Source organism: Lycorma delicatula, chromosome 3, assembly GCF_047948215.1.
Source record: "Lycorma delicatula isolate Av1 chromosome 3, ASM4794821v1, whole genome shotgun sequence".
NCBI lineage: Eukaryota > Metazoa > Arthropoda > Insecta > Hemiptera > Fulgoridae > Lycorma > Lycorma delicatula.
This window is the reverse complement of record NC_134457.1, coordinates 133,808,604-133,822,573: the sequence shown is the minus strand read 5'-3', so window position 1 is coordinate 133,822,573 and position 13,970 is coordinate 133,808,604. Positions and strand designations below refer to the sequence as shown.

Below are 13,970 nucleotides of genomic sequence, written 5' to 3'. Positions count from 1 at the left end.
TTTTTTTTTTTGTAGGTAAATACTTATTAAATTTTTTCTTAATAACTTAAGATTACTGTTTACCTTTCGTGGCGTAAAAACTTAAAAAATAACCTGTTTAATTGTACATTTGTAAAGGATCACTGCACTTTCATAAATTCTAGGTACAGTGTCGTCTCGTATAGATTAAATCACTGAAAATGGATATGAATTTTCTTGTTCTTATTTGATGGATGAAGTTTTTCAAATGGTCTGTTTTATGAATAAAAAATGTATAGATCAATAATAGTTTCAGCAAAAGGGATACCATAAACATTTAATTTTTTTTTTTTACACTTTCATCACCAAGATTTACACATAATAGAAGATAAAATCCCTATTAAAATTTTTAGTTTATCAAATTTCCCTTGTGTTAGAATGTTCAAAATTTCAAATTTAACTAATGAATTATAATTGTTTTGAAAATCTATTTTAATTTTTTGACCTGTACAGATATTTTGATGATCTTAAAACTATTGAATTGCATAAAAAATAGTCCAAACTACAATAAAATTTTGTAAAAATGGCTAAGATTTTTTATATCTGGGAAAGAATTAACACCATAATTTTTTCCCAGGGAAGTATACAAGAATAGTGAGTTGTTTTTATCAGAACAATTAATGTTGTTTATCCACCCCCTTTCAGGGATAGTTGATTTAATTTTGAATTTTTTTAACACATTCCCATGGCACATTTTTTCCTGCTTTTACTAAAACTAAAATTTATTTTAAGGCAACCATACATAAGTAGGATAACTTAGGCTATTTTATTTCTCTTTAATTTATTGTTAGTTTTGATAATGTGACTATATGACTTACTCATTATGGCTGTTGACTAGGCTCCTTCCTAAATCATATTCCATGTTCAAATTGATATGTTGTGTGCCTCTGAAGTACATGGCCTGTAGAGTTGTTTTAACATTCAATGGGAGCCAGTTACTTATTTTATTTTAACAAATTTTTGACTATTGATTTTATCAAACATTAGAATATTTGCTGATTATGACCAAATCTATAATAACACAAATCTCATCTACATATTCTTTACAATAACAAACACATCATAGTAAAAATATTAAATTATTAATATTATATATATATTAATATATTCATTAATATTTATTCAATATTAGAAAATCTTCTTTTGCAAACCTTGCTGTAAGCTTCTGACAGATCTCCAAATGTCTCAGTTTCTGATCTGCGGTCAAACTGTGAGGGACCCATGTGGCACAAACTTTACGGAACTGTAGGTTGTTTGTGATAATCGCTTGACAGCTCCCATAACTTATTCTGACCTATTCTAGAATTTTGGATACTTTCATCCGTCCATCATCTTCAAGAATGTCTCGAACTGCGAAAATGTTTTTGTCTGTAATGGTGGTCCGAGGAGAGCAATCGTGTTCCTGATTTTCCACTCATTCTTGTCCTTCCTTGAACTCTTTATGCCAGACAAACACGAGTTCTTGACAATGTTGATCCCTGAACTGTGCAGTTAATCTGGAAAATTTGTGTCGCTTGAAGTCCTTCACGAGCAAGCAATGTTATAATTAAGCATTGTGCAGCGGAGGGGTGCACCTGTTGCTCCGGCATCATAAGTGTTACTGACGAATAGGTTGGGAGTGTGGAATGGCTGGCTCTCCTTACTCTTAATGACCCCAGTCAAGCATACTAGAAGCGCAGGGCCAGTCCTACCAATATGAGGATCAAAATTGTCAAAATTAAAAAAAAAAATTATAATTTGAAATCTGTCTCTGGAAAGGGAATGGATGAAAAAAAATTTTTTGTGGTTACATCTCAGGATAGTTTTAGAAAGGGAAAAATCATGTCTTATTCCTTCTCCCAATAGAAAATAAATCCAATTTGTAAATTTCTCACTAAATTTTTATTGGCAGTTTTGCAAAAATTTAATTTATTTACAAGTTTTATAAGATAATCACCTAGAACTTAATAAAAAATGCAATTTGATAGGATGGGTTGCGCAAATTTCAAGAATTTTTGTATCGTCAAAACATTTCTTCTTTTGTATATAGCTTTTGTTAATGGAAGTATGAAAAAATCTAAGTAGTCATGCAACCAAAATTTGCTGAATTAAATGTTTAATGTAATTCATAAAGCATGTAATTAATCAGCAAACACTTCATTCATTAATTTCTATTAATCTTCTGTTTTTGTAGGTTGTAACACCTATGGTTCATGTACCAAAAGTTGAGCCTGGTAGTGGTGGTGAGGTTGAAGCTATAACAGTGGGTACTACACATCAGTTGGTTGCAATGGGAAGTAGTGCATCAGGTGAACCACAAGTTCTACAAGTCTTATCTTTAAAAGATGCAACAGCATTAACCAAAGCATTATCAGTATCATCCTCTGGAAATGAAGTTAAAAGTGAAGATGCACCAACTATCACTGCTGATCAATAAAAGGTGGTTTTTTTTTAGTGATCTTTTTAAGACTTATTGAGTTAATATTTTGAAATTATTTTTCACGCTTTCAGGCATCATTAAAATTACTGCATTATTGTTGATAATTAATTGGAGAAAGAATTTCTCTAATTGTAATTTTACTTTCTTTTTATACATAGTATGTCTGAAAAGTTTCTGAACTAAATTAAATAAAATACAGATTTAAAGATAAACAAATTTCCTCACATCAGCCCTCTACATAGAACCCTTCTGTAGTTATACAGTCATTGTAGCGCTGGTAGAGCCCATCAGACGCTCTGTAGAAATCACTTTGTAGGATTGCTTGCCTTCAACTGCTCAGTGCAAGCCTTTTGGATGGCCAGAATGTTGTTGAAAAAAAGTGGCCTTCATCTTCAACTTGAGTTTCGGTAACAGAAAATAGTCTGCTGGAGCCAAGTCAGATGAATTGGGCAGGTGGGATAAGATGGTGATTTGATTTGCAGTGTAATAACATATTAAAACTGTTACCATGTGTGCTGGGGTATTGTTGTGCAAGAAAGTCCAACTGCCCAGATTCCAGTACTCGGGCAGGATTCAACGAATGTGATGCATCAGTTGTTTCATTACTTCCAAGTAGAAATTAGACCATGGTTTGACCAGTTGGGACAAATTCATGATGAATTAGATCCTTTCTGTTGTCAAATAATGCGACTCACAGGGATGCATTCTTTGACTCTTCAACGATTATCAAACGATCAACATCATTTTCACTCTTGATCTTTGCTGCTTGACTTTCACCAGTCTTTGTTCTCCAGGGCTCAACCAAGCAGTGGAATGACGCTTCATTTGTAGATCATACATGAAGCACCAGCTTTTTTCATCCCCAGTTACAATTGTTTGCTGAAAATTCAGGTCACTATTGCCAATTTCAATGAAGTCTTGAGCGCAAGAAAGACGTACTTGTTTTTGTTCTTTGGTCAAGAAGTGTGGAACGAAACGAGCGCACCTTTCGGTGGTTCATTTTTTTATGTTAGAATTGTACGTACCGCATCTTTACCAATGTTTAGCTCTTCTGCTTAGCCTTGAAGGGTAAGATGAGGTTCAAGCAGGAGCATGAGCACTTTTGCAACATTTTCATTGTGAACAGCTGTTGACCTCCTGCTTTGTTCGCTGTCATCCAATGACTCTCTACTGTCTTTAAACTGCTTCCATCACGTTTATGTTGTAGTACGAGATGCAGCTTCATCACTGTGTGTTTGCTGTTTCATAGAATAAGTTCCAACAAGAGATATTGAAGTTGACCAAAAAATTTTATCGTGCTTCTTTGTTTCATGTCATGAGTTCACACAACGTCACATGAACATAATGTATGTGGCTGAATATAACTCAAGACTGGAGTGACGAAACATGACAAAATTTTATACATACAAAAGACATCGTAGAACATAGTTCCTTGGTTGTCTGAGAGGTGGCGCTACTTGTATCTACTACAGAGATTTAGTTTGGGAACTTTTCAGATCTACTATGTAGGTTACATTTATTTAATGATATTTTCCTTTCTACATTTGAATTCTTAATTGTGCATTTGCTAATGCATGAGATTTATGTAGGCTTTATTTTTCATTGCTAATTATATAAATAATTACACTCATTTAAAATCAAATACTGTTTAGTTTTAAGTACTATAAGACTTAAAACGCTTTAAGAAAAGCATGTTTTTAAAAAAGTAATAAATAATGCTTTGGTTTCTTTAAAGAATTTTTCTGATGAGACTAACATGCATTAGTTTAAAAAATTGAATAAAATGAATTGTGTACTTATAAAGATCAGAAACTGTTATCTGCATTAATTTAGTTGTCCAGCCAATTAGAAACTGAAAATAAATAAAATATGGTGTAATTGTTGATAACAATCTCATTAAATAGAAATTCTTGGCTGAAACTAATAGATTTAATTAAATTATTTGTATATATGGATTTTATGTAGACTTTAGACTAGTATTATAAACAAACATTTATCCATTAAATAATGAAAATGATAAAATTTTAAAATATTTTCAATTCAGTAAACAGTTTGCAGGTTGTGAAATTACATTTATATTGAATAATCATTAATATTTCTAATACAGTGGTTTAGTTTCTAAGTTATGCTATTTTTTACTTGCATATCTTTTTGTGTTGCTGCTTATTCAATAAATTATTGGCCTGAAGTGTATTCTTGGGCTGTATTACATTGTTCATTTCTCTTGCAGTAACTGGTAAGAGTTGACATCTTAGTTAATTAGTATAATTTAGTGTACTGTGTTTTAATTAAAACACCAGTTAACATAAAACTATTAGTTTTTATAAAAGTTTAATATTCAGGGTGTAGAAAATTGTAGTGAAAATTCAACAGAGTCCCAACTGGTAGTAGCCTTTATTTAACTGCAAGATGGTATATGGTTAATGAAGTGTTAATCCTTTAAAGTAAAAAAAAATTAACAATTTTACATAACTACTTTTCTACATTTGCCATTGTTTTTCAAATGTTTTTGTATCAAAAGACAATTTTTTTATACTCTATGCATAAAAATGTATCATTTGTGGTAAATTTTGTTAGTTGATCTACTTACAAGGGTTGTTCATTAATTAAGAGACAAATGGTTGTTGAAAAATTATTATTTAATGACAATGAAACTTACACTACTTGTCAACTTAATCCGTAGCTACATTTAAGCACTTGTCCCATCTTCCTGTAAGCTTTATTGTTGTAGTAGTATAGAGTTGTTCACTTTATTATCAGAGCTATTCTTGTGTTGCATTTTGACCTGCTCATCACCATCCCATGTTCCTGGTTTTGAAATATATCTCACACAGTGTGATTACAGCTCCATATTGTATAAAATTCTCCAAAAGAGACTTATTCAATTGCAGAAGTCTAATGAACAGTGGTCTTCCTTCATGACTGGCTTGAAATTTGTTGTCTTCAATGATGTGTAAATTAATTGTAGGTTTGTCTCAATTTAAAAAGAATCTATATTACATCACTGACAAAAAACTTGTCTTCCCTTTCTGTAGAGCAGTTAAAAAACGCTTGTTATATGCTTTTTTTGTGATCTACCTTTTACATATTTATTCTTAATTTACAATTTTATTAACAATTCTGCATAATAAAATATTTTGACAAGAATATTAATCATGAAGTGTTTGCCTACCCAAACATAAACATTGCCTTCTTATTCAGCAAGGTCACCTGTATAACCACTAGGCTTTCAATTCATCATGAATCATCTTTGAATGCCTTCATTAAACTCAGTACACTGTTGCTTTACTTTTCATCGGTTATTACGGTAGGCCAGTAAATTTCACACAATCTATGATAGATTTCAGCTGTACTGAAAAATTGAATTACATATTAAAATTTGGGGTTTTTTACTCTCATAGCTTACATTACTCGATCATGGGAAAATGAATATTAAAAGATTGCTTGTTAATGATTTAACATTGTGTTTGCATGGTGTTATTCAGTAATGTTAATAATTTGCTTTTCTTAGAATATTTGTACCCTAAATTTAGGCGTCACACCATACTCATGATATATAAAGAAATATTATAAGCTTGTGTAAATTAATTTTATTAAAATTATTGAATTATCCTTAACAGCTCTATACTAATTTATTTATATAATATATTGCACTAAAGACTTTTTAACAACATGCTATTTGCTTCAATCATTCATTCATTCCCCAATGGATAGAATGAGGCAAGTATTTTGTTAAAAATCATCACCAACTACTGGGGACTGAATAATAATCAAGAAGAAGATTCTCGTTTTGTTAGACATAAAGATTAGCAAATTAATTTTTATTGATTTTTTTTTGTGTAAATTTAACTGTTGCAAGGTCATCTCATGAGTATACATGAGAGTACTCGAGTACTCATTAGTGTATAAAATCATATATATATAAATACAAAAAAATATATCTATAACAAAAAACAAAGCCTATCCTCATAGAGATCTTTGACATCATAAATCAAATTATCAGTTAGTACTTAGTATAAAATACACATAATATATTTACCATGTTAGTGTACATTACTTAAATGTATACTGGGTGTATCATAAAGTTCTCCCAGGACTTTCATAACTTATTCTACTCCTGAAAATAATGGAAAAAGTAATGTCCTAAAATGCTTCATTTGCAACTTACAGCTATGAAAGATTTCTGATGAAATGTGGTTGTACTGAAATTTTTAGGACTTAATTAATGAGTAGAATTAGTGATTTCTTATGGTTATTGACATAAATTGAAAAAATAGGTTCCAAAACTGCATCTACAGTAGGTTTTGAGAAATCTGCTGTGAAAATCAATAAATTGGGGTAAAAAGTCCTGTTTTTTATGTATGATGTACAATAACTTTGTTAAATTGGTAATAAACACACAAACTTTTAAACAACTTAAAGAAAATTTAATTCTGACCATACATAGTTTAACCATACTGTTTAAATGGATATTTTCAATTCCCAATTTTTTTAAAACTAAAAACTGCTATACCCACTTCTTTACTTTAAACATAGATTATTTATTGCTGATCGATTTAAATCTTTCATACATTGATTATTTGATGGTTTTTCTATTTGTTTTGTAAAATGATGAATAATAAATAAAAAAATGGCCAATAATACTGATCACTAGTTTATCCTAATGTGAACCAAAATATCATTTTTATTTTTCATTCTGTGTGTAAATAAATATCAGCCATAAAATATCCCACTACATCATACTTTTATGTTAGCGTATCATTAATTGCCACTCTTCACCATAGTTTATTATTTTCACTATGTCGTTGTTGGTAACTCTGCACATTAATGGTGGTGGTGGTTCTAGGATGTTGTCTTTGTCTGTATTTTCTCCTAGTAGAAGTCTTTCTCGAGTGTGGTCATGTGTTTTATGAGCAATTTACTTTCAAAATATCAAATTTTTATATCAGATCTTGTAAAAATTCACTAGATTATATTTGCATTTTGCATATTATGTTTATAATTATTATATTTTGTGTATTGTGTTTTTTGCATTAAAGTCACACGGAAGATATGCAACAAAAGTAGTTAAAAAAATTTTTTTTTCACTACTAAAAATTGAGCTCTTGTTATATAAGCGATAATGTGACTAGTTCCATGGATGAAAAGCTACAGGTTCAATGCCATTTGCTGCCCCTATGTTGTGGCATGAGCCTACCAATTATCTTATTAATTGCACTTTTTCTCAAACACAGGATATTAAAAAAAAAAATTGAATAACAAGATGTGCTTTCTGTCCCTCAAAATGAATTAAATGATTTATTGCATGACTAGGACCTGTAAAAATACAACTTCTCAGCTGTAGATTGCAAGTATGAAGTCTGTTAGCAGATAGAACAAGAGCATCACAGCCTTTAGAAAAAGAAATTTTATTTTCTCAGTTTTTTATAAAATGGAGGATTCCTTTTGAGTATGCTTTGACATGTATTAGTGATTGAAAGGAATAGACTATAAACTACAAAAGGTGCCTGTTATTGATTCAGTAGTCGTAAATATAGTCCTAAAGCAGCAAAAGAACAAACAAGATGGTATCTGTTCCAGTTGTTATTCAGTTTTGAAGAAATATACTTACAGCATGGTTGCCATTTCAAATATGAGGCATACTCATAAAGTAAGGGCTGTTTGGTCATTAAAAAAAATTAACTTGTGAGCAAAGGTTTTTAATTACAGTTTTAATTTACTACATATCTACTTCACTTTTTCACATAATCGCCATTCAGTTCTAAGCACTTTTCGTAATGCTGTACCAGTTTCTTTAACTCCTCTGCATAGAAATTCGCTGCCTGGGAATTGAACCAGTTGACAATGACAGTCTTGAGTTCCTCATTGTTTTCAAACCGTTATCCATCAAACCACTTTTTCAAATGCAAGAAGAGGAAGTAGTGTCACTTGGTGCAAGGTTGGTACTATATGGATGGTGGTCAAAAAGTTCCTAATGAAAATCTTGAATCTTCGTGGTGAAGGCAGCGGTGTGAGGACGCGCTTTGTCATAAAGGAGGATTATACTACATTGCATTTTACAATACACATCAGCTGTAATTATTGATCCGCATTCCATAAAATCAACCAAAATGATGTCCTTTTCATCCCAAAATATAGTAGCTAACATTTTTCAAGGTGCGTCCAACATTCCGAAATTCATCAGCCAGAGCACTAATTGTCAATCGCAGATCACATCGCAGTTTTCGGTTCACTTGGTCAATGATTTTGTCTGTCTGAATACTGGGCCTGCCACTTCGCTCTTTGTCATGCACATTTGTGCGGCCATTTTTAAAGTCTCAACACCATTGTCTAACCTTTCCTTCATTTATTAGTGTAGGTCCATACACTAGGCACAACTCCTGATGAATTTCAGCAGCAGAAGATCCTTTTGCACACAAAAATCAAAACACAGCATGCACTTCACAACTGGAGGGAAAAACTATTATCATGGACATTGTGATATTCACCAGCAGTTAAACGACTACTGAATCAAAACAATTGCAGTGGCTTCGTAAATAGCCGACAGATGGCCCTGCATGTGTGAAACTGTACAGACCCGCTAATATTTAAATATAAGCTGACAGCCCTTACGTTATGAATATGCCTCTTACAGTTAAGTGCAAACAATTCATTGGCAAGTTTGTGGGCATTTGAAGGTAATAGCTTTATTAATGGGTCTTCAAAGAGGGCCACAAATTATTGCTGTTTTTGTATGTTATGGGATAATGGGCCAGAGCAGCAATTTATATTTTAAAAAAACCATGATCAAAAAAAAACATCTTTTGAATTAGGTGATCAAAATATCTCGTATATCCATCTAGTTGAATCTGATCTCTTTTTCACATCAAGATGAAAATTTCTGTTAAAACCACAGATAAAGAAGGTGAAGACTTCAAACATTTAAAAGAACTTTTATTAATAATCTTTTGTCAGAAGGACCCTGATATTAGAAATGTAATTTGTGGTCCTACTTTTGAAGGCCAAGTCAACCAAAAGAAATTGGAGCATAGAAATAGTTTTTGAAGGGGGTAAAAGGGTTTATAGGTAATTAAAAAAGAAAACAACAAACTTGAATACTAGTGCTTTTGACATCCCAGGCCATGGAATGTTGTTTAAAATAGATTTTCTTTCCAAGAAATATTAGCACATTTAACTAGGAGAGTGATAACTTTAAGACCATGGAGACCAATACAAAGGTCTGGGCCTCAGCAATGAGAATGACTATTGCTGGTTTCTAAAAAAAAAGAGAAAAAAAGATTTGACTCATCAAAAGTATAAAATAAGAGATTTATTTATAATTTAGGGTATGTTAGTATTATTTTGTTAATTTTTTTAATATAGTCTGAATGCTTATGTTGTTGAATAAAATGTTATTTCATTATCTTATAAGTGTTGCAAATACATTTTTTGCCATTTATAATATGCACATTATTTATTGCTCATAACAAAAAAGTGTTAAAGATTTTATGCACTTATTTTCCACTGCAAAATCTATTTAGAATAATTCATTTATGTTTCACAATTTCTTTTATTTTGTAGGCCAGTACAATTTTTACTTAGTTGCTTGAACGTTATAATTTTTTTACTTTATACTAGAGTAAGTTTTTTTATTTTAATTATACTTATGGAATATTAATCTTTAAAAAGTCAGGAGCTCTGAAGTGATGAACTAGTCTCCCAGGTTTTTCTTCTACAGTTGTTAAAAAAAAAACAGTATTGTCATGAAATTCCATTTTTATGATAGAATTTACTGCTCACGTCAATATTCTTTTGTATTACCACTCGCACACAACTCAGTGCCATGGCCCTAGTTTTTATTGTTATTTCTATTGTTAAGAATGCTCCTGCATTAGTAGTAAATTTGAATTAAAGAATATGAGAAATTTTTACTTGTATTTATTAACTACAATTTTTCATAAAAAAAGTTAATATTAAAAAATTTGAGCTTGAACTTGTTTCTATAAAAAAAAGTGATTAGATTTATGAGGGAATTTAGAAATTGAAGGGAGATTTTGTTTTCTTGATTAGTTGTTACACTGATACCTCCTGTTATTGATAACCATGTATAGTCTATAAATGCTCAAATTAATGGTTTTCATTGTTTTTCTGTTTGCTTAATATTAGCTCCCTTATTTAATATCAACTTAATTTGTGACAGTCTTTTGATGCCTGTTTGCACCAAGAAAGAAAAATGCTGTCAGTGTTGCATTTTCTCAATTTAGAGGGGAATTTGAAACCAGTAAATTATTTACAGACTGTAGTAGAATTAACAGTGAAGGCTTTTGAAGATGTACGAGTGGATAGATTGTTTTAAAATATTATATTACGAGGAGCACTCAAAAAGTTATCTACCTAGGAGTGTTGTGTGTTACATATTGAAATGTGTTTGATACCTATAGTTCATATAATATATGTGTACTATGACGTAGTTGTAATTAAATTTCTTTTACATGTGTTGATAGAGTAGTCCTCTGAAGTTAGTTAGAGGCCTAACATTTATATTCATTACAGAGAAAAACCCTACCAATTTTACTCTCAGATGTTGTATTGATTCAATAGCTCTATCATTGCACTACTGTTGTATTCTAGATTTCAAACCTTCTGAATAGAAAAAAAAAATCACTTCTTACATTTCTTCCCTGGCATCGACAAACAAAAGAACCATCATTACAAATTAACGTTGTTTTACAGTAACAAAGAGATAAAAAGTGAACTAGTACTTTGAGTACATGCATACTATGCGAGATAATGATAAAAATAGAGAAATTAGCCTCCTCATGGAGAATCAAAAAGTAATCCCTACTTTTTGACTTATATTAAAAATATAATGATTTTCTCTTGTTTCAGGAAGCATATGGTCAGACATCAGTGTAAAACAGTAAACATGTTACCATCATTGTACGTAATAAAAAAGATATGTGTGACTGATCAATTTTGACTGTTTTATATTCATATATATATATTATATATATATATATATACATATATATATATATATTATATATATATATATACATATATATATACATATATATATAATTTTTTATGGTATAATTGACAAAATACACAGATGTATATACACGTAACAGTTAATATACTTTTTGTTCCTATTTTTTTTCTTTCTGTGTGCCATGTCGAAGAATTTTTTCATGTTGCTATAATAATGTTTTGTAACTATGGCAGCTGGCCTATTGTTTCTAAAACTATATCAGTTTATTTCTGTTATAAAGTTGTAAAGCCTATTTTTTTATGACTAGTATGCATCAGGAAGAGATCTTTTTGTGTGACTTTTTTAAAATTCTGTTTGTTTATTAGCAGATATGATTAACATACTGAAGTTTTTTATTTTTTTCACATGTAAATTAAATAAATTCTAGTTCAGATATTTAAAAAAATACAATAGTAGATCATAAACTAGAATTGTTTCATGTAACTATTTTATATATATTTGTATCTTGGACAACAGACATCAGTCTATCTAACAAAAAAAATTTATATCATGATATTTGCTAAATATTCAAAAGAAAAAATAAAACTCTTTTTTTTATCATATCATATTTTATTATTTCATATTTATTATATTAACATTGATTTTTATTGGTTTATTCAGTTGTAACATTTGCTCTTTAAACAAATTCAAAAATCTAATACTACTACCATATATGATGTTTTTTTAGTATCATTTTAATTTTTTTTTTTTAATTTAATTCCTTTTAATCTTACATAAAGTAAAAGCAAAACTAACAATGTTCAATACTTTTTTTTTATTATTGAAAAGCTAAGTTTCTTTTCATGACTCACTTTTCTTATTGTTGCTTTTTAATGTCTTTATTGATACAAAGAGTAATATTGAATTAAAAAGCAGAATAATACCTAAAGTTATAAGATTAAGGATACAACTTACAATTTTTTTTCTGGTATATACAATAAAATTAATTTACGGTTGTCTGAAGTAATGAGGTATCTTAAATTAGTTAGATATTCAGTAATGTTTATTAGGTTCATACGATTTTATGTGTAAAGTATATATGAATAAAATATTCAGATTAAGACATTTCTCTGAACTGATTTTATAACAAACTTGATAAATTGTTGTCTTGCTACACGCAACACAACAGTGGATAACAATTCCATTTTATTTTTATGGTTGGAAATATAGTAATTCTTACACAAAATAGTTGTCTAATGAAAAAATGAAAGTCTAAATAATGGTATCTAAAATCAAAATGATATAAATTAAATATGTGTATTTTACATTAAAATATAAACCTCGTAGCGTTACAAACAGTTCAATAATAAGTATTTTGCTCATTATTGTAAGTCATATTACTTTTAAAAATGATTTTAAAATCAATATTTAATATTATTGGTTTGTCCTAGATGGATAAAACATGTGAATAACAGAAAAAAAATTGAGTATCTTTTACTGTATTTTGAATTCATGTTGACAAAATCATAGGTATTTTAATCCATGCTGCAGTGTGGTTGAGTAGGTATTTGTTTAGAGAATAAAATACTGAATTCTGATCTAGAAGTTTTTTAAATAATATTTTGAACATTAACCAATTACTTATAACATTCAAACGCTAAAATTACTAATTTTAATTACATATATAAATTAAAATAAATGATTATTAATAGGAAGTATTGACAATTTTTTTTTTTTTTTTTTTTTTTTGTTATGGATCAAGTTTGTAATGATCTGATATGGTATTTACAGAAAGTTTTTTAGGGATTATTCTGTGGTGTGGCTACACATATTCATATTTCTGCATTTGTGTATTTGTATAATAATGCAGTTATACACATATTTTAATAATAATTACTAGTAAAATATATAATTTATTATTTTTTATCAATGTTGTGATTGTAGAAAGAGAATTTTTCTCAGTTGTTATTTATAGTGAAATTTAGTTAGTGAATCACTTATTATTAATTGTTTTTGTATATAATTTTGTTTTGTTATTTCATTTCCAAAGAAATGCAGTTGTCACTCGCTCAGTTGTTTTATCTTATTCTCTTTTTTTGTTTGTATTATTATTATTATTATTATTACATATTTATGTTGTGTTATGTATTATATTAGTGTATTAGTAATAAAATTTATCAATTATTGATGTTTTCTTCTCTCCCTAACTATGAATAAATTGAATATCAATGTTCATAAATACTGAATAATTATATTTATTATTTTATATAAATTAAATATTACTATTAAAAAAAACAACAAACAAAATAGATCACTATGTAAAATATGTATATATTATATATTGTAGTATAATGACTGAATATTGAGATGTATGTTTTGTGTACAATAAGTCGAGCAAACTAGTCAATTCTTTTCCTCTTTTTTCTCAATAAGTAATGTACTGTTTATTGTAATTAGTATTGTTATAAAAAAATTGTTGTTTTTAAGTAACTTAATTCTATATTTTGAGCATCATTCTGTGTATTGGTTATTCTTTTTTAAATGGTTATTGAAATTTTTAGCTGCTATATTCTGTTTTATATT

General features: G+C 29.2%; 1 protein-coding gene across 9 annotated transcripts in view; it reads left to right on the top strand.

Moving 5' to 3' along the window:
- The window catches only part of ewg (DNA-binding protein Ewg), a 91,225-nt gene extending 79,785 nt beyond the window's left edge, over nt 1-11,440 (top strand). For all 9 annotated transcript variants that reach the window (XM_075360604.1, XM_075360611.1, XM_075360608.1 and 6 more), the window contains 2 exons: nt 2,192-2,437; nt 11,306-11,440. In XM_075360604.1, the coding sequence (XP_075216719.1) occupies nt 2,192-2,434 (243 nt within the window). In that variant the 3' untranslated portion in view covers nt 2,435-2,437; nt 11,306-11,440. The remainder of the gene's footprint in view (nt 1-2,191; nt 2,438-11,305) is intronic.
- Nucleotides 11,441-13,970: the final 2,530 nt, after the last annotated feature.